Genomic DNA, 27,729 nt, shown 5'->3' on the forward strand with positions numbered 1-27,729 from the left:
CTTAGTTTTGTGTGTAACTTCCTATGGCCAGGTCTACACTATAAACTTATACACCTCTACCTGGATATAATGCTGTCCTCGGGAGCCAAAAAATCTTACCATGTTATAGGTGAAACTGCGTTGTATCGAACTTGGCTTTGATCCACCGGAGTGCGCAGCCCTGCCCCCCCCAGAGCACTACTTTACCACGTTCTATCCGAATTCGTGTTATATCGGGTTGCGTTATATCAGGGTAGAGGTGTATCAGTATAACTGTGTCACTTAGGGTTGTGAAAAATACACACCCCTGTGCGATGCAGTTATACCAACCTAATTGCTGGCATAGACAGTGCTGTTGATGGGAGGGCTTCTCCCCTAAACATAGCTACCACCTCTTGTGGAAGTGGATTAACTACACTGTTGGGAGAAGCCCTCCTGTCAGAGTAGCTGCATCTTAAAAGCAGCGCCATGGTACTGCAGCGTTTTAAGTGTAGACCTGCTCTAAATTTTTAAATAGGCAAACGAAAAAACAAATTCCATCTTATGGAATCATATTAACCCCCTTTAACACAGGGTTGGAACCCCTACCTCCACAACACAGACCTCTGCTACTTGAGCTAACAGAGTGACTGAAAGGAGTAGTAGGTTCCCTCCTCTTTGTGGACCAGCCCTAGAGGGGAATGAGTGAGACAGTTTTCCAGTGGCTTTCACAGCTATTTGCTGACATCAGAGCAATGTAGAGATTTGGGAATCCTGGGTTTAATTCCAGGTTCTGTAGAGTGTGCTCTAGTGGGCACAGACCCTTCTGCCTGTGTCCCCTCCAATTTGTCCCTGTCCTGTCTTCCCATCTCCTGATCTTAGGGTACGTCTATACCCAGCCGCTAGTTCGGCGGCTGGCAATCGAACTTCTGGGTTCGACTTATCGCGTCTTGTCTGGACGCGATAAGTCGAACCCAGAAGTGCTCGCCGTCGACTGCGGTACTCCAGCTTGGCGAGAGGAGTACCGCGGAGTCGACGGGGGAGCCTGCCTGCCGCGTGTGGACCGAGGTAAGTTCGAACTAAGGTACTTCGAACTTCAGCTACGTTATTCACGTAGCTGAAGTTGCGTACCTTAGTTCTATTTAGCGTAGACCAAGTCTTAGTCTCTTCCCCACCTGTTGTCTTCTCCCCTAGCCAGTTCCAGGGCTTCTCATGCCAGTCTCTCTCACCTCGAGGCTCCTTGTCTACACCTCAAGTGACCTGTCAAACTAACACAACTCTACTGAGCATGTATAAACTCTGATTTTTCATGGGAGAGCAAAAACCACATCCTTGACATCTGGGTATTGGAAACAGCTAAATAGTTTTCACTGAAACTTAGACTTGCTGGGCAGACACCCAGCATGGGAAATTTTCAGCCCAAGCAATTGAAGTTTGGCAGTTATAAAGCAAGTAAAATCGGGGTCTTATAATATGAAGTGTCTGTCAAGCTTAACTATAGGTGGTGTTATCGGCTTAGGCTATAATAATTGTCTACTGCTGGGTTTCTTGCACCTTCCTCTGAAATATCTGGCACTGGTAGAGACAAGATATTGGCCTAGATGGACCATTGGCTTGATGCAGTGTGATAATTCCAATGTTCCCAATGAGGGCTTCACCTTTTAATACAATGCCACCATATTAGAGTTAAAAATTGTCCTGTCTGTAAAATTTTCTTTTTTGGGACATTGCACAGAGTATGCTCAACCACTGGTAGGGGGAATCGTTGGCACACTTCATCAGAGATCAACCTTTAAACCAGAAGAGGGAAAAGAAGCAAGCTATGCTGATGTGGATCCTTACAACTCACCTGTACAAGAAGTTTATCATGCTTACGCTGAACCATTGCCTGTCACTGGACCAGAATATGCAACCCCAATAATCATGGACATGTCAGGTCATCCCACTGCACCTCTTGGTGTTTCTTCTATTTCTACTTTCAAGGCTACAGGGAACCAAGCCCCTCCCATAGTGGGAACTTGCAATAAACTCTTAGCTAGAACAGATAGCTCATCATCTGCACATGCACTGTATGATACACCAAAAGGGATGTCTGGACCGGATTCCTCAGTTGAATTGGTGTACCAGGTACCACAGAGCATGCCACATTTCACAGGAAGTTGAGAACTGAGGTAAGTCATGAATGAGCTAGGGGGTGGCAAATGTGAATTCTTAAAACAAAATTCTTTGAAGGTGACTATATTAAAATGTCAGTTTTGAATCACATTGAATTTTTTTGTATTGTAAGTTGTAGTAACATGGAGTTGGACAAAAATGTGATATCAGAGGTCCAGGAAACTAACAATCCTGCCATTTCTTTGAGGGTATATACATATGATTGATTTGTTGCTGTTCAGAAATCATGGACACCCAGTTTACTACTGTACATGAGAGAGTAGGTCCCTAAGATGAACTTCAGCAATTGATAGTCACGCTGCATGGAGAGGAGAGATACTTTGCTATAGCCTGAGAGCCAATAATTTAGACCTTGCTGAAGGTACGGTTCCTGAAATACCAAAAAGCTTTAACATTTCTGAAATCCACATGCAACTGAGGGATTGTACCCAACATCTAGTTTCCCCAAAGAGAACTTCAAAAACTCTTGATATTTCTGGGACTGCTCCTGCTGTAACTGAACTCTAGGACAAAACTCCCACTGACTTCATCGGAAGCAGGATCGAGCTTGAATGAGTACAAGTGTTCCACCTTTTCTTTGTGGGATCGGCAATCCGGAGTTGCTGGAAATCTCTAAGGTGAGCTACTTCGGAGGAAACAATTTTTCTACTGTACTTAGCTTCCTTTTAAAAAAAACTAAACCCCAACATCTGTTAGCTTTGTAATGTAAGTTGTTACCTTTGCCACATCTTCTCAAGTCTCGTTGACTTTAAGGTCAGAAGGGACCATCAAGATCACCTAGTCTGACCACCTCCACATTGTAGGCCACAGAACCTCACCCCTGTCTTTTCTAGTGATAATTTCTCTGTACTTATTCATTGTGTGGTCAGACTCTTTTCTAAACAGAGACTACAGTGTGATCAGTGTCCTTAACAATTGGTTACTTGGGAATTTATCCCTAGTAAGTGAGACTACTGAATTATCCTAATTTGAATCCTCCGAGTTCCCAATTGCCTCTGCAATGAGGCTGAAAACTTGGTCATTCTTTGAGGAAATTGCAGGTCTAGAAGAGTGACACTTTTTTTTAAAGAACTTGTACTGGTTTAAATCAGTAGGCAAGTACTGCTGAGCGCTTTTAAGATTAAGGGACAGGTTTTCAAGCTCATGCACAAAAATGGCCAGCGTAAGCACATGAATAAAATGACAACTGCATGAAAGTTAGAGTTTGTGCATAGACATAGCAGTTTATTTACACAAACACTACACTTCAGGGGAGTTGCGGGTACATTTTGGCCAGGTGCATTTGAAAATTTGGTCCTCTGGACTTGTAAACATAACTGCTCATGTCTAGAATGAAGGGTGAAAATAACCAAGTCTTAACAAACAAATTGAGATTTGTTTTAAAGTGTGCAACAGTTTAGAAGCTACTATGTAACCTATTGGATTCATCATATACTTGATTGTTTCAACTGTCCCTGCAGTGTTTTTATTTTAGAATTAAAGCTGTGCTGAATTTCATAACAAGAGAAATGGAGATAGAAAGCTCCATAGCTTGGTTTAATCTTGCCAAATGAAAATTTCTCTGGATGCTGTTTAAAAAAAATACACCACCAAATTGTTTTAATCACTTCGACATTTATCTTGTAGAAACAAAGCATAGCTTGTTTTGATTAAACAAATAATGGTGAGTAGTGAAAAACTTCTTTAAATATCTTTTTTTTTTTTTTTAATGGCACTGTTGGGAGGATACTGAAAAAATTTATAAATGTGACATCCTTGCATACACAGTAGCCCAGTTTTATGGATTTTTCTATTGATACATGATTCAAATGAGCCTTGTTTTTTGTCCAGGGCCTATATAATTGGATGTACAACTAAATATAGATATAAACTAATGCTGGTAAAGGTGACTGTGCCAATCCCAAATTTTAGAAAAATCTGTTTAGTACCTTACTTCATTCTTGCTGCAAATCGGAAAGATTTACTCTGCCTTTTCCCTTGATACTGAGTTTTTACAAAAATGTGATGCATAACTTATTTTTCTCCTGTTACTGAGGTACTAATATTAATCACATTTGTGATAGTAACCATTTGGAATTATGTGCACTGTGTTTTAAGGCCTGCTCCTGCAAAGTCTTGTGACTAGTTCTACTGATGGAAATAAAGTTTTGTAGGATTCGCCTCTAAATTTAAATGTGAATATTTTAAGTAAGTCTCAGTGGCCTACAAGCCTCAGCCTTCCGATAAAACTTTCAATTATGAGCCCCGTTACTTATTTGTACTAGTCCATTGTTTAATGAAAGGATTACATAAATATTTGTTAAAATTCCCACAGCTGGTGATTGTTCTATCTGTGGTATTTATTTGTTTAAAGAAAACTAGAAGTTTGGAGACACTAGCTCTTAAATGTGTCTGACAAACTTATTCTGGATAAAAAAAAATGTAGTGCAACCTACGGGCAATCTGTGCACATCAGCGCTTTGAAATAAATTTAACTAGTGAATTGTCAAAATTTAGATCAAAGCTTTAGCCAAAAGAAATGGCTTAGCAGAGCTTATTTCACAATAACTTGAGAGTGATGCAGGGAAAAAGGTAAAGATTGGCTTTAACCAGCTGCCGTATGAAAGCTGGGTCTAATATCTATCTGTACCCCAGCCATAGCACATAAGAAATGAGTGCCTTTGAATAAATTCACTTGTTTTTAAGGCAGATCAGAATTTCAGTAGAAAAACATCTAGAAGCCAAATCCCTCCAATGCAGTAAGAGTTTGTTTATAAAACAATACAGTTGATGAGGCTGTTTGTCTTAAAAATCAGGACTTCTTTTAAAAAAAAAAAAAATGCCAAAATATTTTAATTCTCTTTCCAGGTTTACAAAAAGCTCACTTTAAGTTGATTTTGCCACTTCAAAATTTTTTTTTACTCTGTGCCTCTTGCATGAAATGTCATTTTTACCATGCCAGGATTACATGCCTAACATACAGTTCAGCATCAAACTTGAGCTAATGGCCTCTATTGTAGATTTTAACTGAATGTAAGATGCATAACTACATGTGGCATTGTCCCATGTACAGTAAAACCAGAGGTACACTGAGGGGTTCTTTATTCTATAGCAATAATGGATACAAAAAATCATAATATGAAAATGGCTGTTCTGTTCTCCCAGAATGTACTTTCTTACCTCAGCCTGTACTGTAGTTACTCTGTATTTGTATATATTGCTAGACTTTAGATTGTATAGATAGAGATTTTTATGTATTTTGAATAAATTGTACATATGTATCATGCTCAGGAATGATTGTGTAGAACTCATAAGAAAATTCTAGGCTGATATGAGTAGTGTGTATCCGTGTCTTTCTTGACACTAGTACTAAATCTAATAATGGCTTGCATACTGCTTTTGTATGGTAGATTCATTTTTAGCTCTCACACTAAATCTGGAAGTCTCTTACACTATTTCTGGCCTATACCTCTAAGTTGCTCTTTCCTCCATTCGTTGTAGGCATCAAGGATGCTAGTGTAGCATCTACCCCAGCAGTAAGCAATTTTAAATGAAGCTTCTTTAAAAACCTTAAATTAGAGTGAATAAATGAAGACTTGGCACACCACTTCTGAAAGGTTGCTGATCCCTGATCTATCCTATTGTGACTACCTGTATTTACTTTCTGGTGCATCGAGTTCTTCCATGATACAAGAGGAGGCTGATGCCAGTTTAGATAATTCTGTGTCAGGTGACATGTTTGTACATTTAAGACAAACTTACTCTTACTAATAGAAACTGTATTTTAATATGCTGAATGTAACTAACTTCATTTAGAAATCCTGCTCTGGGGCATTAAAACAAGTAATCAAAAATAGTTTAGGGGAAGGCCTTTTTTCCCCCTGTACCATTGTGTACAATGGGTGATTATAATAATCCTAGTGTCACTTTGTGTAAAATTAATTCCTAGGTACTAATCAATATATTTTATTGAATAATTTAACTTAAACACTCAAGTGCCTCCTTCCAGTGTGCAAAATTCCTAATGGTTTTAATGCCTCCTCCTAGATCACTATAACTGTTTAAGGTGCTCAAACCACTAGGTCTGAGAGTTTCCTTACCTGAAAATAGTACCAAAGAACAAACTTGTATTTACATTGTCATTTAAAAATCAACTTTCATGTACATAACTAAATAGCCATTAACCCCAAATTTTATCTTCATGATTCTGGCTACATCTTAACTGTTAATAGTGCAGATTTGGAAAACTAAGGTGCCCAACAGGGAGAGATCTGTACATACAGTGACAACCCTAAAAGGCTCTTTGACCTAGTGATCAGATTTTTGCAGGGGAGGAGGGGGGGGGGGTCTCATTGCAAAAGATTAAGTCTTTCAATTATTTTTTCCCTTTCTAAAAAGATATCTGTTCTTCGCAAGATTCTGTTAAGTCTTCTTTTAAGATGATCATTGCCCAAGATTCTGTCATTCTCCAGTGGCTGGGAAACAGTAGTCTTCTCTTTCAATGTGTGCCACTTCTCTATTTCAACTCTTGTATTACAGAGGTGTTCCTAAAAAGAACACATACATATTAGCTAAAATTATAGATACAGCTGGACTAGCAGATAGAGTCTATATTGTTCATATTTAAGCACTAGTAAAGCAAGGTAATTTGACAGTTGATTGGAGGGTTTCCTTTGAAGTGAGACTTCTCTATCATAACTACACAGATACCATGCAAACTGGTCCAGGATGCTAATGTTAGTAATTGTATGTGCACTTCAGGGCTTTCAACCTAGCCTCAATCCCTTACTTAATGAGACAGATAGAAGGATGGTGAGCCTGCTGCCAGTCCAAAGCAATCACACTTGAAGTTTACATCACTGTCATATACAAAGTAATTGTTAAGTCTAATTACATTCTCTTATTAACTAGTACTGCTAAAGGTAACTTTACCTCATGCTACATAGTCCAGCTAAGTTTTATCAATATACATCCGGTTTAGGATCACTGAAAAAGTCCCAAGGGAATAGCCTGCCAAGTGACATGGTGGGCAGGGGGGGGGGGGGCGGGGGCGGGGGAGGGAGAGAGTGTGCACAGCAGAATAATAGAAAAGCTCTAGTTACTATTACTGCACCCACCACACTGGTATCTGAGCACCTAGATTTAGGGTGAGTTCACTCTAAAAAAAAAAAAAAAGTATGTGCATAGCATCCACCTTGCAGTGTAGGCCCCATTAGAACAGACTTTGACTTCCAATAGTTAAAGCATGCAATGACCGTTGTTTACTACTCCACAACCCCACCTCCACCAAACCATTGCACCCTTATGCCTGACTGACCTGAACTTCTGCTAGTTTTGACTGTGCTGCTTCAACTTTGCATTTCAGCTTCTCCACATCTTCCTGGTAGAAAATAAAAAAATGCAACCGTTTTCAAGTACACTCTAGGTCGATAATCCCATTGACAGAGTACAGCAGCTCGTCGGAATGGTGTAGGGCAGAAACATACCAGCATTTCTACAGATTAAATACCGAAAGGGAGCACCCAGCCATTATTGGAATTTCAAAGAGCCACATCCCACTGCCTGTGAAGGGATGGAAAAGCCACGTTGTAGACACAGTTTCCTTGGTACCTTCTGCAGTCACTGAAAAGTAAATAGTATGACACCACAAAGTGCTTACAGTGTAGTCACAGGCCACGAATGAGCTGCACCACTAGATTACTCCTCTGCAGAGATGAGTGAAAAGGTTTTTTAAGGAGAAGAAAAATTTCAACCAAATTTGCTACCACTCCAGAACAATCCATAACTTAATTTTCCTTGTCACCACTGTCAGCCTTAAAGCTTTCCTCTACAATTCTAGGTTGAGGCTCCCCCACAAACTAGCAACTATAGGTGCTGCAGCTTGGTCTGAGCTACCCAAATATGATCAGATTTGTTTTTTTAACCAGAACATTCTTGAAAGCTGTGTAAAAGACTTGCACTTACCTGTAGTAAGCAGTTTTACCCTCATCCCTTACAAAAAGCAGGAGTCTTAACTTGCAAGTTTTGAAATAGTTAGTGGAGAAACGGGTCTTCAATCCTTACACCTTTTATCATGCCACTGGTAAGTAGAGTCACCCACTTTCTATGGACCAAGCCTCATCTTTTCTTCATAAACCCACTTGTTTCTGCACTCCCACTGCCCCCTCATTATCTTACACCCAAAACTGTTCCATACACTGGCCTTGTATCCCAGATTCTATTTCTTTAAAGTTCTGCACACAGTGATCTAGAAGGACAAGGGACTTACTAGGAGGAGGGGTTGTACAAGATGGGCTATAGGCAGTAAGATAACAGAACTTACTTGTGCTTGCTGTAGTCCGTGTTTTGCTTCCTGTATCCGTTGTTTACAAGATTCTCTTTCCAGCCTGGAAGACAAACACATTAATATTTCCCTACTCTGCTCCCTATTTCTGATGATCAGAATCCCTTTATGGAATTACAGCCTTCTAAATTAATTGGTGTTGACATGCAGGAGGACAAGGATGAAAAGGGAATGATTTAGAATTTGTATTGTACCTAAGCTTACGGCTAAACCCTTTAAAGAAGTGAATGAGGTTTTTTTGGGTTGATCCAAATATGTCAATGGTTTTAAGCCACAACGAAATCAATGCAGCTTAACCAGCAGTTATAAGACCAGGCAAACTGCTTCTTAGATAAGGTTCAAAGGCCATTTAGTGCAATCAGTATGCTCAACCAGATCCTGCATGCTTGCCACCACGAGTTATGCATAAAGATCATGTTCACTTTTAGAGAGCAGATGTAATTCCAGTTAGCACTGGACATGGAACTCATCAGTCCAAACAATGGCTATTTGAGTTACTGGCAAAAGTTTAAGTAAATGCAATGCCATTCATCTTGAGCAGAGCCTTGGGAGGACTGCTTGAGCATGCAGTTATGTGAAATTAGGTATTCCAAGGGCTCAACAACTGGGCAACCTCTTCTGAGACAGGCACAGTGAAATCAATGGGAGTTTATGCAGCAACTTGCTTGCACCTACAATTTGGCCCCTAACGTTTTGTATTTGTGACAGAAAGAGAAACACTTTAAAAAAACCAAACAAATATAGCCTTGTGACATTTCCTATCTTCCAGTATAAAGCATACACTAACAGCTGCTAAACTTCCCCCACCCCCACCACTGAATGGACAAGATGTTAGGACTGTTCAGACATCAATTCAATATGGAGATAGACAAATTATGCAAAAGGAACTATTTCTGCACACAATGCACAGTCAATCTGTGGAACTCTCTGATGGGATTTTGTGAAGGCCACGACTAACAGGGTTCAAAAAAGAACTAGATAAGTTCATGGAGGATAGGTCCATCAATGGCTGTTAGCCAGGATGGGCAGGAATGGTGTCCCTAGCCTCTGTTTGCCAGAAGCTGGGAATGAGCAACAGTGGATGGATCACTTGATGATTGCCTGTTCTGTTCGTTCCCTCTGGGGCATTGGCCACTGTCAGAAGACAGAATACTGGGCTAGATGGACCTTTGGTCTGACCTACTATGGCCCCTGTTATGTTAAGCTTCCCAGTCCTCAAATTGAGGGGGAGGTTCCCCCCCACACACTCACGAAAGGGAAGCTGTAGCTTTAAGTTTCAGCCTACCATTATTGCACAGTTCTACGCTAGTCACGGTGTGTTTGTACAGCACAAAGTTGCAGTTAAGTGTATAAATTAGAAAAAGATTCCACCCCCTTCCAGAAAATTCTCTAAACCTGTTGGTTTCCTCTACCTTATTCCCTGTTTCTGAGGCAGTTGGGCAATGGAATGTTTTAACTTCTTTAGCTCTTTTGTAAGTGCCTGAAGTTCAGCCTTCTCTTGCTGTTGAACATGCTGCACTTTCACAGGATTCAGCTGCCCAAGCACAGCTTTTGGTGGCAATGCTTCGACAGCGGCAGGATCCATTTTCTTACCCAGGAAGGCTCTTCCAAGTTGGACTGTTCTATCATAAGATGTTTTCTGAAGTGAAGGCAGAAAGTCAGTGTTTCATTAACAGCAAAAATATCAAATGAAAAAGTTATTGCACAAGTCAACAGGTTTCATGTTAGAATACAGATATATATTCTTGGTTAAAAGATACTGGTAGAGTAAAACACTCCATGAAAACTCATACTAATAGGTCTAATCCAAGCCATTATGTAGGCTTGTTTCATAACCGCTTAGGGTAAACTCAAACAGATGTTTTGTATTACTGTACACAATCTTACCTGATTTACAAAAATGCATTAAGAACAAGGAATTAGCAGGACTTTTTACACAAAATGCTTTATAGATGTTAATTGGCTAAAGCCTCATACCACTTTTATGAAGTAGGCGAAGGCTGTATATCTCCTCACCCACCTCTGGAGAGAAATATAGCACCAGTTTAACTGCAGCACTCCTTAACTGTTTAGAGGAAAAGTTTAATAACTTTTAGGAAAAGTTACTAAAATTAGAAGTTGGTCAGGAACTAAGCTAATTCTCCTACTGGTGTAAAGAGAGTCAGGAGATTTTTAATGACCACAAATGGTCAGGTTTTGTTATAATGTCTTATCTGAAAAGCAGCATCTCCACCAGCATAAAGGTCACTAGCACCATGCTTTGTCATTGGTTCAATAGCAACCAATTCAGAAAAAAAGAGTGTCACTTCTGAATCAGTAACACTACTTCCTGCATCATCCAGGTATTTCTGGAAGACGTCCCATATCTAAGTTCTGATCCAGCATGATGCTGCATAACTTATGAAATACAAAGATCACAACACACCTACCCAAAAGTTTTTCATATCCTTTAAGCCACAACTCCTTTTAGGGTCCCTGAATCATAACCACTCTCTAGAAAGCTGTCAGTGCTGTTGCTTGTTTTCTATAGGTTCCTGTTCAGTACCACAAGAAACTCCCACCCCCTGCACACATAGGAAGATACTCTGGGAATAGAGAACATTAAATCACAAGGCTTATCTACAGTAACTCCTCGCTTAATGTTGTAGTTATGTTCCTGAAAAATGCGCCTTTAAGTGAAACGATGTTAAGCTAATCCAATTTCCCCATAAGAATTAATGTAAATGGGGGGGCGGGGGGTTAGGTTCCAGGGAAATTTTTTTCACCAGACAAAAAAAAAAATCACACACACACTCACACAAATAAATTTTAAACAAACAATTTAATACTGTACACAGAAATGATGATTGTGAAGCTTGGTTGAGGTGGTGAAGTCAGACGGTGGAAGAGGTTGCGATATTTCCCAGGGAATGCCTTACTGCTAAATGATGAACTAGCGCTCGGCTGAGCCCTCAAGGGTTAACACATTGTTGTTAATGTAGCCTCACACTCTACAAGGCAGCACAAATGGAGGGAGGAGAGACAGCATGGAAGAGAGAGACAGACACACCCTGTATGAGAGAGAGAGAGAGTTGTGCTTTTCCCCTTTAAGTACGCTGACCTCGCTAAGTACATTGTCTTTAAAAAAAATCAGGAAGTCAAGACAGCAGCTATGGCCAGCAAGCTCTCTCCATCCTGAGCCCTGTCCTGTCCCCACCCTGCTCTATATGGAGAAGGGGTAAGCATGGAGCAGGAGTAGGGGGACACCCTGACATTAGTCCCCCTCCCACTCCCCTCCCCCCCCGCACAGCAAGCAGGAGGCTCCCAGGAGCAGCTCCAAGGCAGGGGGCAGGAGCAGCACATGGCAGTGGGGGCAGGGACAGCTGAACTAGTGGCAATTGGTAGCCTGCTGGGCAGCTGCTGCACAGGGAACTATGGGGAGCGGGGAGCTGCCGGTCCACCCTGGTTCCAAGCCCCCACCAGCTCGCTCCAATGGGCTGCTTTTCCTGCAAGCAGTAGACAAAGCAGGCGGCTGCCAAACAATGTTCTAAGGGAGCATTGCGCAACTTTAAACTAGCCTGTTCCCTAATTGATCAGCAACATAACAACGTTAACTAGGATGACTAAGAGAGGAGTTACTGTAGTTGACATAAAAAAAAAAAATACTTGAACTGAAGAAAGGAAACAAAAAAATTGGCAACATTAATCTTGCATTGTAGTTTATATGTTGTGGGCCAGTTACCATTTGTACAATCTCTTCTTGCACTTTCTCTCTCTGTGCTAGTAGCAGCTCCTTTGTCCGAACCATGCTGGTTAGTTCCTTTTGTAGATGTAAATATTTTGCCTGTAAAAGAAGTTTTCATCTTAGTATCACACACACAATTTCTTTTAGTACTATATAAAAATACAAAGCATTTCCAGCTCATGAAAAAATATTTTTTAAAAAATCTGGAGCATGCAAAAATAGAGCAGCCTCGTTTTCTAGGAACATTTGTGAGTCATTAAAAACAAAACAAAACCCAAACCACCATGTGAAATTAAAATCAAACTACTGGAGCTGGTTCCCCATCAGTCGGTATTGCACGTGACTTTGCTTATACTGTTATACACATTTATAGAGTTATTCTTCATCAGCCTCTCTCACTCTAGGATGGCATTTTTATTAAGCCATGTAAATTACAAGCTTTATTTTTGTGTTACTGTACAAACACTATACTATTTGGTTACAGACAAAATGACCCTTTGAATTCTATTCCAGCCTTGCAGCTTTTCAGGCCATTAGGTTCACAAGTGATTTCAATAGAAGATTAGTTGGCAAGGTATTCCATATTATTTTAATTATTTAAACCCAAATGTTACAGTGAATAGTCTGTGTGATTGTGTGCAAAAAGCCCACTATTAGGCGAGTTATGAATAGGGCCAGGGTTTTCCAGCAATTAAAATATGATGTATATTTTGGAAATTTTGGATATGCATTATATTCATACAAAAAATATTGTTCTGTGTTGTAATACTGAGGGCTACAGCCAGCTGTGCAGGGGGCGTGGGGGAATAGATTCTGAGTACTGAGGGCTGGAGCCATGCCAGCTGTGTGCAGGGGAGGTGGGAGACAGACACTGGGTACTGAGGGCTGGAGCCAGACCAGCTGTGTGCTGGGGGAAGGGAGCAGGAATCAGCTGTGCAGGAGAGGTGGTGGACAGATGTTGGGCACTGAAAACCTAGAGCCAGCTGTATGCTGGGAGGAGGGGGAAAAGTTGGTAGCAAGGCTCAACAGCAGCCAGCCTCTGCCCTGGGGACGTGTTAGGTGTCTCTAGGCAGAAATCAGGGGGTGAGGGGAGCACACGACCCTGTATGCCCCACCCACGTGTCAGATCTACTGCAGGCTCTGCCCTGCGCCTTGGGGATGAACCAGGTGTTTCCAGGCAGAAGTCTGGAAGGGGGTGGAGCAGTGACCCTGCATGCCCCACCTCCCTCTGATCACCGATGCTAGAAATGAAGAGTCATTTTGGAAAAAACGCAGCAATAGTAGCAATTTCCAGAAAACACGGTCCCTACTTATGACCATACTAAGTCAATAGGTTCATACTCTTACTAGAACCTCAATCCTGCAGACATTGATCAAGCAGTTTATAACCAGTTAGTTGTTTATGCTCTTTCCCAAAGTTATTCTCTCACCAGACCGACAGCCCTGGAGACCTCCATTACAGATGGAGCACCAGCAGTGCAAGCTTCCCCAATTGCCCTGCTAATTTGCTTCAGTTCTGACACATGGGGATCAGCATGGGGGATAAAAGGGTGCGCATTTAATCTTTGGCCTCTTTTCTGAGACTATTAACAAGGGTGCAAATCATACTCCTAGGAGAATTCTGTGCCAAAAACTTAAAAATTCTGTGCACAATATTTTAAAATTCTGCAAATTTTATTCGTTAAAGTAACACAATATAATCACACCAGTTTCAATTATTGCGGTAATTTATTTCAAATGCCTGTCAGCAAGTATGTCAACAATGCAGACAACAAAAATGATTCCCTCAGGAGTAGAGACTTAATGAAACCCCTATGATAACCCTGTGACGTTGCACCTCATAAGCCTTTATGGAAATATGTTTATGAATGTATATATGACATAACTGGAATATGTTTTATGCTACATATGCCATGTAATATCTATGTAAAGGTTATGATCTACTGAATCTATTCATCCTATGTGTATGCATGTGTCGTGTTTGAAGTTATGAATATCGGCTGTGTACTTGCTTGATTTCTAAGTAACCTTAGTACAGCATTTAGGTCAGCTTCTTTAGAAAGGAATTTGCAAGTTAAATGCCCAATCAAGAAGCACTTAACGGGCAATGGATCTTGAAAGGCTCCAATCCACATAAGATGTCTACATGAGGACGTTCAAGGTAGCATGTGAACAATGCCTGTAAGAACTAAGTCATGCATGGACATGTGACTTGCCCAGGTGACTCCAAAACTCTATCTTGGAGCTGGACTTTGCATAGGAGAGAGGAGAGGGTCTCCACCCACAAGAGAAAGTCTATTTAAGCCAAGGGGAGACCCCTCCATTTTGTCTTCAGCTGGCTCAAGAGATAGCCTCTCCACTCCCAAGGATACCTGAAAGAAACTGGAACGAAGGACAGTAACTACAGGGGGTGTGAGTGATTGCTGGACCCAGACTAGAAGGAGACTAGTCTGTAAAAGGAAGCTTCCTGGAATTCCTCTGAGGGTGAGGTTTTTATCTGTATTCAGTTTTCTTACTGTATTAGACATAAATTTGCAAGTTCTATTTTATTTTGCTTGGTAATTCACTTTGTTCTGTCTGTTACTACTTGGAACCACTTAAATCCTACTTTCTGTATTTAATAAAATCACTTTTTACTTATTAACACAGAATATGTATTAATACCTGGGGGGGGGGGGGTGAAGGGGGCAAACAGCTGTGCATCTCTATCAGTGTTACAGAGGGGGAACAATTTATGAGTTTACCCTGTATAAGCTTTATACAGGGTAAAACAGATTTATTTGGGGTTTGGACCCCACTGGGACTTGAGCATCTGAGTGTTAAAGACAGGAACACTTCTTAAGCTGCTCCAATTAAGCCTACAGCTGTTAGGGGACGTGGTTCAGATCTAGGTCTGGGTTTGCAGCAGGCTAGCGGGTCTGGCTCAAACCAGGCAGGGCACTGAAGTCCCAAGCTGGGAGGTCAGGGAAAGCAAGGGCAGAAGTAGTCTTGGCCCATCACTTGGCAACCCCAAGGGGGTTTCTGATCCAACCTGTCACAAACCCAATCCAGTTGGGGGGTGCTGGAGAGGGCTGTGTGGGGCCACCGGCCCAGACACATACCCTCCTCCCTTCCAGAGCCCAGGTACAGGTTCTGCTCTGTAAACTCTGTCCCGCCAGGGGACAGGGTGTGGCCCTGGCCTTCCTCACCCTTTGCCAGAGACAGGTCTCCCAGGCCCACAAAGATCAAGCCAGTCAGCCAGAGAGTACAGAGGCTCCATCCCTGCCGGGCCGGCCAGCAGCACTGCAGCCCCAATTCTGCAGGGAAAACATGAAATTTTGCCCAAATTCTGCATTGTACAGTGGTGCAGAATTCCCCCAGGAGTAAAATTGGTACCAGGACACATTGTCTTGTGAGCTACCTGTCCACTGGCTAGAGACCAAACTTATTTCACACAAATTACAAACTGCTATTAGATGGTAACAACTTGGACTGGCTTTGAACCACCGAAAGGCCCCATATTCTAATTCAATTCTCTAATTTGATCCTCACTACTGCTTTATTTTTAAAACTTTATTCACCTCTCCCTACAAAAACAACAAGACAAACAACGCAGGGGCAGCAGATGGCACTTGAGCTACCTAAGGGAAAAATTCCCGATGACTGGGCAGGGGAGCACACCAAGAGTGGAATGCATATGTGCAATTACTCAAAGAAGAGCACAACTGTGTGGAAGCAAAGTGATACCACAGGTTTAGAATCTGGTTTCTGATTAAAAAACATGTACTATTACAAAGTGACCAATAGTTCCATGTGCCCTCTCCCTAGTTTATTTAGGAAAAAAATGACAACTAAACGGATCCTTGTGATCCTTACATTCTAAGATGGAGACTAAAATACAGACAGACAATCTTACCTTCAATTTCTGTGCTTGTTCTTGGTTTTTCATGTGCCGAAGAAACTCCATATCTTCTTTAGTGCATTGGTAGCCTTTTATTCTGTTAATCATCATTGATATATTCATCTCACTCAACCCTAGTTACGTACAGAAAAACAGTTCTCAAGGAACCAGAAGCTGACATGGAGGCTCACTACTGTCAGATATCTGCATATGCCCCAAATCTCAGGTCAGATCCAGTGCCACTGTCTTGAATGGGAGTTAGTAGCATCAACTTCAGTAGAAATAAGATTTAGCTCTTAAAGTGCTCGGACAATTAGGTGAGCAAAATGTCACTTATTAGCATGGTAAAAACAGGAAGGGAGCTGTTTGCTTTGTATCCCATAATACAATTATTTCAAACAAAGCAAAGCCTTCCTTCCCAATCACTTATCAGGTGCAACAGAGGATGGCACTCGGGAAAAAAAAAAAGCAAAGGGAATTTTAAATGAAGATATCCTGCTAATCTATCTTTAGAATCACAATAAAAAAAAAAAGTGTGTTGCCTGTCTCAGACACCTCTTTTAGAAGCTGCAAAGAACAATTATTAAAGAGCTTTAGGCCAATAAGCCACAAGGCCAGACATATTTTCAGTCTGTCATAACTTTTTGAGAGTTGAGAGAAAGTAGAACTGCAAGCTTAACATTTAGCTGTACTCTAGTGTGATAAATGGAATGAAGGATAGGTAGAAAGACTGCAAACAGGAAAATGCTTCTAATAACAAAATCTATTAAGCTGTGGACTTGTCTCCTTGGGAAGTGTTTGAAGACCTGTAAATCATTTTAAACAAGGCTGGACAGCAATAGAAATATATTGTGAAGAAACTGGCGAGAAGGGGTGAGGAAAGAAGAGAAGACAGAAGTTGAAGAATAGATAACAGGAATTCTATTATACAAAGGGTTACAAGGATGTGAAAACACATGCATTTGCGTATATCCCCATTAGATTTGGTGGGACACTGCACAGTTGGTGCCTATCATTATTGAAGAAGCACTAGGCACAGCTACTATGCAGGAAAGGCATCTCTTCTGTGGAAGGGTGGTTCATTACATTAAAAAAAGCTAAAATCAGAAAATGGGGACTGCATGTTAGCAGTTTTCTCACAGAGATTCAGATATAAGGCCTCTGAATGGCAAAGGAGAATGAAGGTCATTTATTTAGTCCAGCGCTTGGTCAATTGATTTAATTTAGCTTAGTTTTGTTTTGAGTTTGTTCTGGTTCTAGTTGTTTTGTATTAATATTTGTTCTAACAAGGTCTGCTGATGACAGTAACAAGAAAGGCAATTTTAGTGCTCTCATTCACCCAGAGTTGCATATGTAACCTGTGTTTTAAAACAGTCTAAAGTTAGCTTGTAGCTATGAAAATAGGCACTATTAAAAATTAAATGAAAGTTATTGCACTACTAAAGTCTGAGGTCTTCACACACATCCTAAATTTGCACGAGAATTGTGATACAATTTAGGAGCACATGCATTAGCAAACTAATGGACAAGTGTGTCTAAACAGAAAGAACTATACATACAATAAAACCAGTACTTGCCTTGAACTGGTATCTGACTTAGTCTTCTCCTGTTTGTTGAAGAGGTAGTGAAACACTTTGGTATGGGAGAATCTTGCAGAGGTTCAACTCTTTCTTGTAATTCTTGCTGTAAAGGGCACACCCAGAGATGTTTACTATTAGTAAATCATAAACAAAATCTTCATAGAATACATAAAGAATATAAGCTTTGCATGGCTGTTGAACAGATTGATAGAATTCAGGAGCAGGTTTTTATATACAGGGATCCAACATACAGGTGTTTTATCACACGGAGTGTTCCATCCGGTCTATTTATGGCCTGGTCTATACTAAGAAATTAGGTTGGTATATCCCTAAGCGATGCAGTTAAATCTACCTTACCCCGGAAGAGACAGCACTAGGTTGATGGGAGAATTATCCTGTCAACCTAGCTACCGCCTCTCTGGGAGGCGGAGTACCTATGCCAATGGGAGAATCCTCCCACTGACGTAGGTATTATCTTCACTGAAGTGCTACAGCAGTGCAGCTGCAGTGGTTTATGTGTAGACAAGCCCTTAGATTAGTCAAAATGAGCGGTGGAAAGCAGGTAATGGCTATAAATGCCTTAGTACAGGGGTGGGCGGATTTTTGGCTTGAGGGTCACATCTGGGAATAGAAATTGTATGGCGGGCCATGAATACTCACAAAATTGAGGTTAGGGTGCAGGCTTGGGGTGGGGCCAGAAATGAGGAGTTCAGGGTGCGGGAGGGGGCTCCAGGCTGTGGAGTGGGGTGCAGGGGGAAGGCTCTGGCTGGGGGTGTGGGCTCTGGGGTGGGGATGAGGAGATTGGCGTGTAGGAGGGTGCTCCGGGTTGGGACTGAGGGGTTTGGAGAGCAGGTGGAGGATCAGGGCTGGGGCAAGAGGAGAGGCTCAGGGGTGCAGACTTCAGGCAGTGCGTACCTCAAGCAGCTCCCAGAAGCAGAGGCATGTCCCTTCTTCAGCTCCTAAATGGCGGCGCAACCAGATGGCTCTACACGTTGCCCCGTCTGCAGGCACCACCACTCCAGCTCCCCTTGGCTGCAGTTCCCAGCCAAAGGGAGCTGCAGGTGCGGCGGCTGGGGTGGGAGCAGTGTGCAGAGCGGAAGCCCCTACACATAGGAGCCGAAGGGGAGGCCATGCTGCTGCTTCTGGGAGCCTGGTGGCGCAGCCCTGACCCTGTTTCCTGGCTGCTGGAGCGCCGAAGGGGAGCCATGCTGCTGCTTCCAAGAGCCGCATGGGGTGGCCCCCGACCCTGCTCCTCTTCTGGAGTGGGGCCATGCTGTTGCTTCCAGGAACCATATGGAGCAGCCCCCGACCTTGCTCCCCTTTTGGAGTGCCGGAGCAGGGTAAGCCCCAGACCCTGCTCCCCAGTGGGAGCTCGAGAACCAGATTAAAATGGCTGGCGGGCCGGATGCAGCCCACGAGCCGTAATTTGCCCACCCCTGCCTTAGTAGTATGTTTATTTCTGGGAAACATCACTTTTTCCTAGTGAATTATTCTCTCTTTAGGAGGTTTACCACTCTTCATTTTTGTTTTTAAAAGAAGACAGAGCTTCTATCTAAAGACAATCTGGGAAGTTACCATGAGCTTTGCGAACAGTTTTAGAGGCATTTGTAAAAATAACATACACTTTCTAAACAACAACTATAGGCCCCATCCTGCAACTGGATTCATGAAGGCAGATACTTACACCCTGCTGATTTCAACGGGGCACTGTGCAGATGTAAGGATTTACCCACAAAAAGCCCCATTTAAGTAATTATATCTCCGCATGGGCAAAGATATGCCTGCCCAAGTTGAATGCAGGATCAGAATCTAAACATGCAACAAACTCCTGAAGAACTGTGGTGTGGCCTTCAAACACAATCTAAAATACCGTATATACTCGTTCATTAGCCTGTTCATTTATAAGCTGACCCCCCACAAGATGGTTAGGTAAAAATAGCAAAAACTGTATGACCCTTTCATAAGCCGACCCTATATTTCAGGGGCTGGCAAACTTTCGATCCTGGCCCGTCAGGGTAAGCCGCTGGCAGGCTGGACGTTTTGTTTACTTGGAGCGTCTGCAGGCATGGAGCCCCTCAGCTCCCATTGGCTGGGAATGGCAAACCGCGGCCACAGGGAGCTGACGGGCTCCATGCCTGCAGACGCTCCAGGTAAACAAAACGACAATGTATTAGATACTCAATTCAATGATTCCATAGAGTTTAAAGTCATCAAGTTTTGGTGTAGACCCGTTTATAAGCCGACCCCCGCTCTCTGATGCATCACTTTTTTACCAACAATATTTGGCTTATGAACGAGTATATACAGTATTTTATTAAAAAGTCTCTTCCTATTCCTACCTATAAGACTATGAGAGAGTGACAAATCCCAACAGTCACTTTACAGTTACTAGCCCGTTAAGCCGTATAGTTTGTACTAAAAGGGTAAATCTTGTAACCAAGTATTACACTCTTAAATTACAATAGACTGTGGGACGTTTACAACTCTATTTCAGTCCTACAAACCTTCAGAACTTTAAATTCAAATATGCCAGTTTTCTACTGAAACCAACTTGCTTTTGGATTAAAACTTTTGATAAGCACACTTTAATAGTAAGGAATGGAAAGTTAAACTTGGTCAAGATCCAAGTCTTGCTTTTATAAAAGGAATACTATCAACCTGACTGCTTTCCAAAAGTAACTAATTTTTAAAAAAACAATCTAGTTCCTAACATAGAAAATATGCTGAGATTTTTTTAATCTTATTTTGATTTTTACTTTTTAAAAAGGTTTTTTCTGCTTCCATATTTATGTTTAAGTATATTTTCAACAAGGGTTTAAAAATGACTACAAAAGAAAAGTGAAACTATACAACGTGCTGTCAAATGTACAAACACTGTTGCTAACTTTTCATTAATAACTTTTAAGTGTGTCATTTATTACTCTAGTAGTACAATATTTTTGGACACAGTTTTCAAGTTGCTAATGTCCCTTTAAATTTGTGAGAGAGCACAGTATGATTTTAATATTCAAATACCACTATGCCTTTTCCTCAGCCCCTCTTCAAGTCTAACCTGATTTTAGTGTTCAGAATCTTGAGCTTGGTAAACAGTGTATCTCATCTGAGATCATGTAATCCTACCTTTAAAATGGTATGATAGCACAGATCATTTAGTCTAGGAGTTTGAAAGAATATAAACTGCTCTAGAAATACTGGATGTTAGAGCTGGGGTAAGAAAAATAACAATCAGAATAACCTTATTTTTAAGTGTGGGTGCTACAGATTTTAGTGATATTCAACAATACTGAGCACAGTAACTCCTCACTTAAAGTCGTTCCGGTTAACATTGTTTTGTTGTTAAGTTGCTAATCAATTAGGGAACACGCTCGTTTAAAGTTGTGAAATGCTCCCTTCTAACTTCCGTTTAGCAGCCGCCTGCTTTGTCCACTGCTTGCAGGAAAAGCAGCCCGTTGCAGCTAGCTGGTGGGGGCTTCGAACAAGGGTGGACCGGCAGCCCCCTAAGTTCCCTGTGCAGCAGCTGCCCAGCAGGCTACCAGTTGCAGCTGTCCCTCTCCCCACTGCCATGTGTTGCTCCTGCCCTCTGCCTTGGAGCTGCTCCCCGAGACTCCTGCTTGCTGTGCGGGGGGAGGGGAGGAAGAGGGGGGCTAATGTCAGGGTGTCCCCATCCCCCTCACCCCGCTTACCCCATCTTCCATATAGAGCAGGGGGGACAAATGACAGGGCTCAGGACAGAGGGAGCTTGCTGGCGGCAGTAGCTGTGGTCTCAGCAAGCTGATCTAATTAACAAGGCAGTGTACTTAAAGGGGAAATGCGCACCTCTCACACACACACACACACACACACACACACACACACACAGTGTGTGTCTCTGTCTGCAATGCTCTCTCCCCTCCCTCCATTCCTGCTGCCTTGTAGACTGTGAGAGTTAACCCTTGAGGGCTCAGCCAATTGCTAGTTTGTCATTTAGCCGTAAGGCATTCCCTGGGAAATATCCCACCCTCTGACTCCTCCACCTCAACCAAGCTTCACAATCATCATCACTGTGTAGCAGTATTAAACTGTTTGTTTAAAACTTATACTGTGTGTGTATTATGTCTTTTGTCTGGTGAAAAAAAAAATTCCCTGGAACCAACCCCCTCATTTACATTAATTCTTATGGGAAAATTGGATTTGCTTAACATCGTTTCGCTTAAATTCGCATTTTTCAGGAACATAACTACAACGTTAAGTGAGGAGTTACTGTATTAATATAAAACATCTCACAAATCCAGAAGATGTGTACTGCAAAAAAATCAGCAGAGAAGCACTTCCACCAGGGATTGGATGGTACAAGTACTAAAACAAAATCACCAGCACTACCAAGAGATTGAAATCATCAGACTCAGTCTTTCAAGATCTTGATAACCAGGCTGGATCGATTTAAATCACAGAGGTTCAAATAAAAAAATTTTAAATTTAGTTGTGCATTCGTACTTTTTGGTCATTTTCTTGACGAAAAAGTTCATGCTCATTGTATGATAACCATTAAAAGATGCATCCAATGAAGTGGGCTGTAGCCCACAAAAGCATATGCTCAAATAAATTGTCTCTATGGTGCCACAAGTACTCCTGTTCTTTTTGCGGATACAGACTAACACGGCTGCTACTCTGAAACCTGGCATTAAAAGATATTGACTTGCAATTAAATATAGCTCTCTCTCTCTAAATTTGGCACTTCTTGCTAACCAGGAAGATACTCTACATCTATATACATTTTATTTAAACAATTATATAGCACAACATTCATTTGTTCAGATTAATTTACAATTTTTAACATTAAAATGGTGAATAATGCATTTCCTTTGTAGATTTTTTTTTTACTAGTGGTTTCTGTCAAGCTGCTTGTAGACTAGAAATTGGAATTCAGTTAAATGCAAGTAAACAGCATTTTTAAATTGTTTTATTAGTTAAATAAAACTACCTTATATGTGTTAAGCTTACTTGCTTACACATTTGCTTTTAAAACTGATTTACTAAACAAAGTTAATCAATTGATAGATTGAAAATCTGGTCCATAGTGACTAGAAACAAAGGTATTTTACATGGGATTTTCAAAAGTTCTTAAGCAGGTTAAGATGCTTAACAAATCAGTGGGAGTTAGAAGCTTCTGAAAATCCCACTAGGTGCCTATCTGCATATTTAGATAATCTGCCCCCATGTGCTTCAAGATTTTAGAATTAGTAGATCTCATCTTCTCCCACCAGGTTTTTATTTATAGACAAAGGAAAACAACTGACCTCTGGCACTGATCGAGTTGATTTGCAAAGACTAAGCTTACTGGTAGGGTTTCAGTGTTACATTGTCAAACCTCATAGGTCACCGGAAAGAGAACTGTTTAACAGTGTTTTCAGACGTGCCCACATGTCTGCAGAACTACTGGATTCCTCCCCCTCCCCCAAGTTGCATGTTTATGACAGAGTTGAAACTGCAGGTAAATAATTTTAAGACCATTATTTGCACAAGACACAATAGCAGCTCTAAAGTAACTGAAAGAAGACATCCTACCTCATCCTCAACTAGAGGTGGTGCCACCTCCTTGCCATTTTCTGTATTGCCAGAGATGATGTGGTTGTCATCAGGCTGCTGCATACATTGGCAAATGGAATCTTTTTTCCTAGTGTAAACCCATGCATTTGAGGCACGAGTCTTTACAGAAGTCTCCTCCCTCAAAAGTTTCTCCAGCACGTCAGCATCAATCTGTAACTTAAGTGTTTCACATTCTGAATGACTAGGTCCAACTACACCTGTTGAATGTCTCTCATTCAGTACTGTATCGTCCTTTAAAGCTTCTAGTAACAATTTCCCTTGTTGATTTGTGCAGAATGGGGTACGAGGAAGTTCTCTCCCTGTGGGAATAATATTGTCTTTAAGAGTTGTTATACTCCATTCTCCTAATTTGGAGATTTTTTTTGAAGAGTAATATTCTTCTCCCACGAAATCAGATGATTGAGATGGCAACAGTTGTAGGATCCCTGGAGCAGGAGTTCTTGGAGTTTGCAGACCAAGATACCGAATGTTCTGAGGAGCTGGACAAAGGCTTTCACATTTGACTTCATTATTTTTATTGCCATTCCCTCTCTCAGTCATTTTAAGATTACTAATTTCACTGAGAATATTTTCAACTTCATCTTTATTCAGGGCAGTTTCTTTAAAACTTCCATCTAATTTCCTTGTCTCCATGTCTTCTCCCAGTCGTAAAAAGCGGCACACGTAGTCAAAGGAAAAGGTGAAGAAAAAAAAAAATCAACTTTCTTTAACCCCCATAACACAAAAGATTAACAATAAAGTACTGAAAAGACTTCTTTACAATATCCCAAGAAAGAAAAAAATAACTTTTAAAAGTATAATTATTTTCATATAATTTGAGACAAAGCTCCATCTGAAGTACAGTTCTACTCAGTAAAGATACTGTAAAAATGCCATCTACTTATTCAACAGATCTGCTCTACTTGTGTATTCAGAATCAAATCTATTTACTTAACTGACTAAAGTGTATTGCGTTGTTAACCCTGCAAAGCCAGTACAATAGTGGAAAAGCTGAATTGTCTTCTGGCTCACTGATCAACAGATTTATGGTACTAAATCTGATACTAAACTTAAAATTGCCAAAATTCTGATTCAAGAACATTTTGGCTCTGAGATAATCGGAAAGAACCCATCTTTGCTTTTAAATCCCCAATATAAATTTGCAAGACTTGTAGTTAGAAAAATCAAGGTGTTGCTTATAAAATGAGCATTTTATCTTGAGTCACTGAGAGTCATTAAACATGGAACCTAACTCATGATGCCATTTTTATAGTCAATTTTCAAAGTAGAATTGCACTTGGAAGATCCTGAGAAAATCTGAGCTGCAGACTTCCTGGATTGTCTGCCAGAGCAAGTAACATCGCAAAGAATTACAACAGGCAACTGCCATGACCAATGCAACATTTTACTTCAGACATGTCAAAGGCTGTAATCAACACTTAGGACTCTGCAGGACAAGTTTGAATTCTGAGCTCCAGAGCACATCTTTGAGTGTTTTTAATTTTTTTTATTTTAACCAACATTTTGTGTCGTCCCCCCCATAAGGGGTACAGGATCCAGTGTAAGTTTCTTACAGTATGGCCATTAACTAAAAAAATAATAAAACAAATAATAATCTCACTAGTGGAGACACCACAAGTCTGCAGGCCTTGTCTGTTTAGGACTAGTCCTGATGCAGCCATCACTGTAGCTGCTCCAGCACTGATCCTGAAATAATGGACAAGGGCAAGCCAGGGTTTGCACCAGCTGAGTTTGAAACAGGGTTAAATTGTATATTATTTTGGTGCAAACTCCAGCTCATCCCTGGTCTTCTTTATAGGAAAGAAACTGTACTGGTTTAACAAAATCAATTTTAAATCAGTCCTGTTAAACCACTGCAAGCCCCCAGCAAAGGTGAACCTCAACCAGTTTAGCATTGGCTTAGGTCCGCTTTGAACTGATTTAGCTAAACCTGGGGCTTGTCTACACACAGAGCTGCAGCGATTTAGGTAAAGGTGAGATTGAAAGAGGCAGCACAGCCTGGTGGCTAGAACCCAGGACTGGGCCTCAGGAGACCTGGGGTCTGCTCCGGGGTCTGCTGGGCCTTGTCCCCTCCTCCCCCTAGTTCACTCTACCCTTGCACTGGCATGTAGCGCACCGCCTAGCGCGGGTATAGAGAGCGATGAGGGCAGCAAGTCCGCTACGGGGCTCGCTACACACCCGAGCGGCGGCTCCCCTCTACTCTGCTGGTTGCAGCAGCAGCGGGGTGTCCCCCTGCCGCGTGGGGCGCCGCGCAGCGCCCGCCAGGCCACGGCAGCCCAGGCACCTCGTGCCTCAGGTTCTGTAAGGGGGGGAATCGGGTCCCAACCTCCCGGCACTGCCAGGCCCGAGGTCCCACAGGGGCCGCCCCGCTTGCACCAGCGCCGCTCCTGCAGCCCGCCCCCGAACACCCGCTGACCCGACAGAGCCAGTTCCACCCCAGCGCGAGTCTACACGGAGGCGCCTAATCCGAATTCAGGTAACAAGGGGGGAAAGGCTGCGTCACGAGGCCCGAGCAGCTTCGCGGCGGCCCAGCTACAGAGCCGGACCCGCGGCCCGGACTGGGACACCCCGCTGCCCCCGGCGTGGCCGGCCACTGGCCACCGCCCCCCACCTTACCTACTGCAGGCGGCCCGAGCCTTGTACCCGCTCCGCCGCAGCACCGGCCGCTCTTTCGAACCGCCGCTCCTCGGCTTCTCATTGGGCGGAACGACCAGCGCCAGCCGATTGGCCTGCTGCTTCCAGCCCCTTGACTGGCTACCTCTCCAGCCAATCAGAGGCGAGCAGCCATCCCAACCCACCGGGCTTGCTTGTTTGGGGGCCCGCGCGGCCCGATCCCAACGCTGTGAGCTCAGAAACGGCAGGGAGGGGAAAGCTACTGGGGCCCTTGTGCAAGCAGGGCTCGTTGTAACCCCCTCCTCGGTACCTGGGTCACACAAACCATCTTCTAGTCATTGCAGTCCAGCTCCGTGAGGAAGGGATGAGAGAATTCCCTGTCCTTTATGTTCAGTGACAGTCACTGTAACTAGAGCATCATTAACACTCACATACTGATAAACTGTAAGGGATGAAATGGAGTCAATTTGGATCTAATTTACAACAGCGTAAATCTGAAGCAAGTGAACTGAATTGCACCAATGTAAATGAGAGCCAAATCAGTGAGCCCAGGTTAATAATCTATAGTGTCAATACAATCTCTTCATTCCAATAAAAGATACACGATGCTAGCAAAATGCACAAACTATTTCAGTTCCACCTCATACAAGTGCCATACTTTATCAGCTCTGATGGATCAGTCCCACTCCATTTTCAAATGATAACCTCTGAAAAAACAGTAGTGACACCCTTTCTAGCACTGACTGCACAACATTGAAGTGCTTATAAGGGCTAAACAGAGGGCACCTAAGTGTATGTCTACACTGCAATAAAACATTTCATTTTTTGTGTCATGTACTTATCCTTAAGAGGAATACAAAATTAGCTGAGTCAAATGTACATGGCAGAGTGGCATTGCTGGCATGTACATTGGCCAAACCGGACAGTCTCTACGCAAAAGAATTAATGGACACAAATCTGACATCAGGAATCGTAATACTCAAAAACCAGTGGGACAACACTTTAACCTGTCTGGTCATTCAATGACAGACCTGCGGGTGGCTATTTTACAACAGAAAAGCTTCAAAAACAGACTCCAAGGAGAAACTGCTGAACTCGAATTGATATGCAAATTAGACACAATCAATTTAGGTTTGAATAAAGACTGGGAATGGCTGAGCCATTACAAACATTGAATCTATCTCCCCTTGTAAGTACTCCCACACTTCTTATCAACCTGTCTGTACTGGGCTAGCTTGATTATCACTTCAAAAGTTTTTTTTCTCTTACTTAATTGGCCTCTCGGAGTTGGTAAGACAACTCCCACCTGTTCATGCTCTCTGTATGTGTGTATATATATCTCCTCAATATATGTTCCAGTCTATGCATCCGAAGAAGTGGGATGTAGCCCACTAAAGCTTATGCTCAAATAAATTTCCACTCCTTAAAGCATTCAGATACTAAAGTGAGGAGTACAATATAAAGGACAAGATGACCAAACAAAAAGAAAGCACACATGACTTTCCTCAAATGTGCAGGAGGATGGCAAAGGATCCGGATGATGGGGAAAATGTAGGAAATACAAATCTAGTTTTATTGAGACACCATGTGACAAGTAGTACTCAGACTTTCCATTTGTACTTCCCCATGAAAGAGGGCACTTGCAGGAGCACAGTGCCTTCTAGGGCCAATTTGAGGTATTGTTTCAGTACTACATTCACCACCTATGTCCTATAAGTCGTTACCAGAAGTGAAGACTACAAGTAGGTCTGCCATGATAGTCTTATGTTCCCAACCTACCCTATTCTCCTGTTCCTCTGAGAGAGACTAGCTAGAACTGCTAGGAGCCAGCCTAATCTACCACTGAAAGAAGAGGGGAGATACAGCTCATCTCTCCATGAAATTCCTCCCT

At 42.1% G+C, this 27,729-nt stretch overlaps 2 protein-coding genes across 4 annotated transcripts in view; one reads left to right on the forward strand and one right to left on the reverse strand.

Moving 5' to 3' along the window:
• Positions 1 to 14,823, forward strand: part of DCBLD2 (discoidin, CUB and LCCL domain containing 2) — a 74,663-nt gene extending 59,840 nt beyond the window's left edge. The window contains exon 15 of the mRNA XM_008178201.3: positions 1,694 to 14,823. Coding sequence (XP_008176423.2) covers positions 1,694 to 2,121 — 428 coding nt within the window. The 3' untranslated portion in view covers positions 2,122 to 14,823. The remainder of the gene's footprint in view (positions 1 to 1,693) is intronic.
• LOC101934082 (uncharacterized) lies at positions 4,941 to 25,965 on the reverse strand. 3 transcript variants are annotated; one of them, XM_005283527.5, is made up of 9 exons: positions 25,842 to 25,965; positions 23,184 to 23,860; positions 17,637 to 17,742; positions 16,075 to 16,193; positions 12,177 to 12,278; positions 9,868 to 10,094; positions 8,435 to 8,498; positions 7,430 to 7,492; positions 4,941 to 6,659 (listed from the first exon to the last, which is right to left on the reverse strand). In XM_005283527.5, exons 1-9 carry the CDS (start codon positions 25,921 to 25,923, stop codon positions 6,462 to 6,464), a joined length of 1,638 nt encoding a protein of 545 aa, XP_005283584.3. In that variant the 5' UTR covers positions 25,924 to 25,965; the 3' UTR covers positions 4,941 to 6,461. The 3 variants fall into 3 exon arrangements, with proteins under 3 accessions (XP_005283584.3, XP_042708925.2, XP_023955967.2); XM_042852991.2 differs by having other exon boundaries at positions 23,184 to 23,863; positions 25,842 to 25,938; XM_024100199.3 differs by lacking the exon at positions 25,842 to 25,965 and adding an exon at positions 24,826 to 25,815.
• Positions 25,966 to 27,729: the final 1,764 nt, after the last annotated feature.

Source organism: Chrysemys picta, chromosome 1 (assembly GCF_011386835.1).
Source record: "Chrysemys picta bellii isolate R12L10 chromosome 1, ASM1138683v2, whole genome shotgun sequence".
NCBI classification, from domain to species: Eukaryota; Metazoa; Chordata; order Testudines; family Emydidae; genus Chrysemys; species Chrysemys picta.

Excerpts from the sequence above, each read along its gene's own strand:
- LOC101934082 (XM_042852991.2), bottom strand. The coding sequence starts at position 25,923 with ATGAGAAGCCGAGGAGCGGCGGTTCGAAAGAGCGGCCGGTGCTGCGGC. Across the intron at positions 16,194-17,636 it reads AAGTCAGATACCAGTTCAAG|GGTTGAGTGAGATGAATATA; the intron begins GCAAGTACTGGT and ends GTACGTAACTAG. Across the intron at positions 12,279-16,074 it reads AACAAGCACAGAAATTGAAG|GCAAAATATTTACATCTACA; the intron begins GTAAGATTGTCT and ends CTTCTTTTACAG.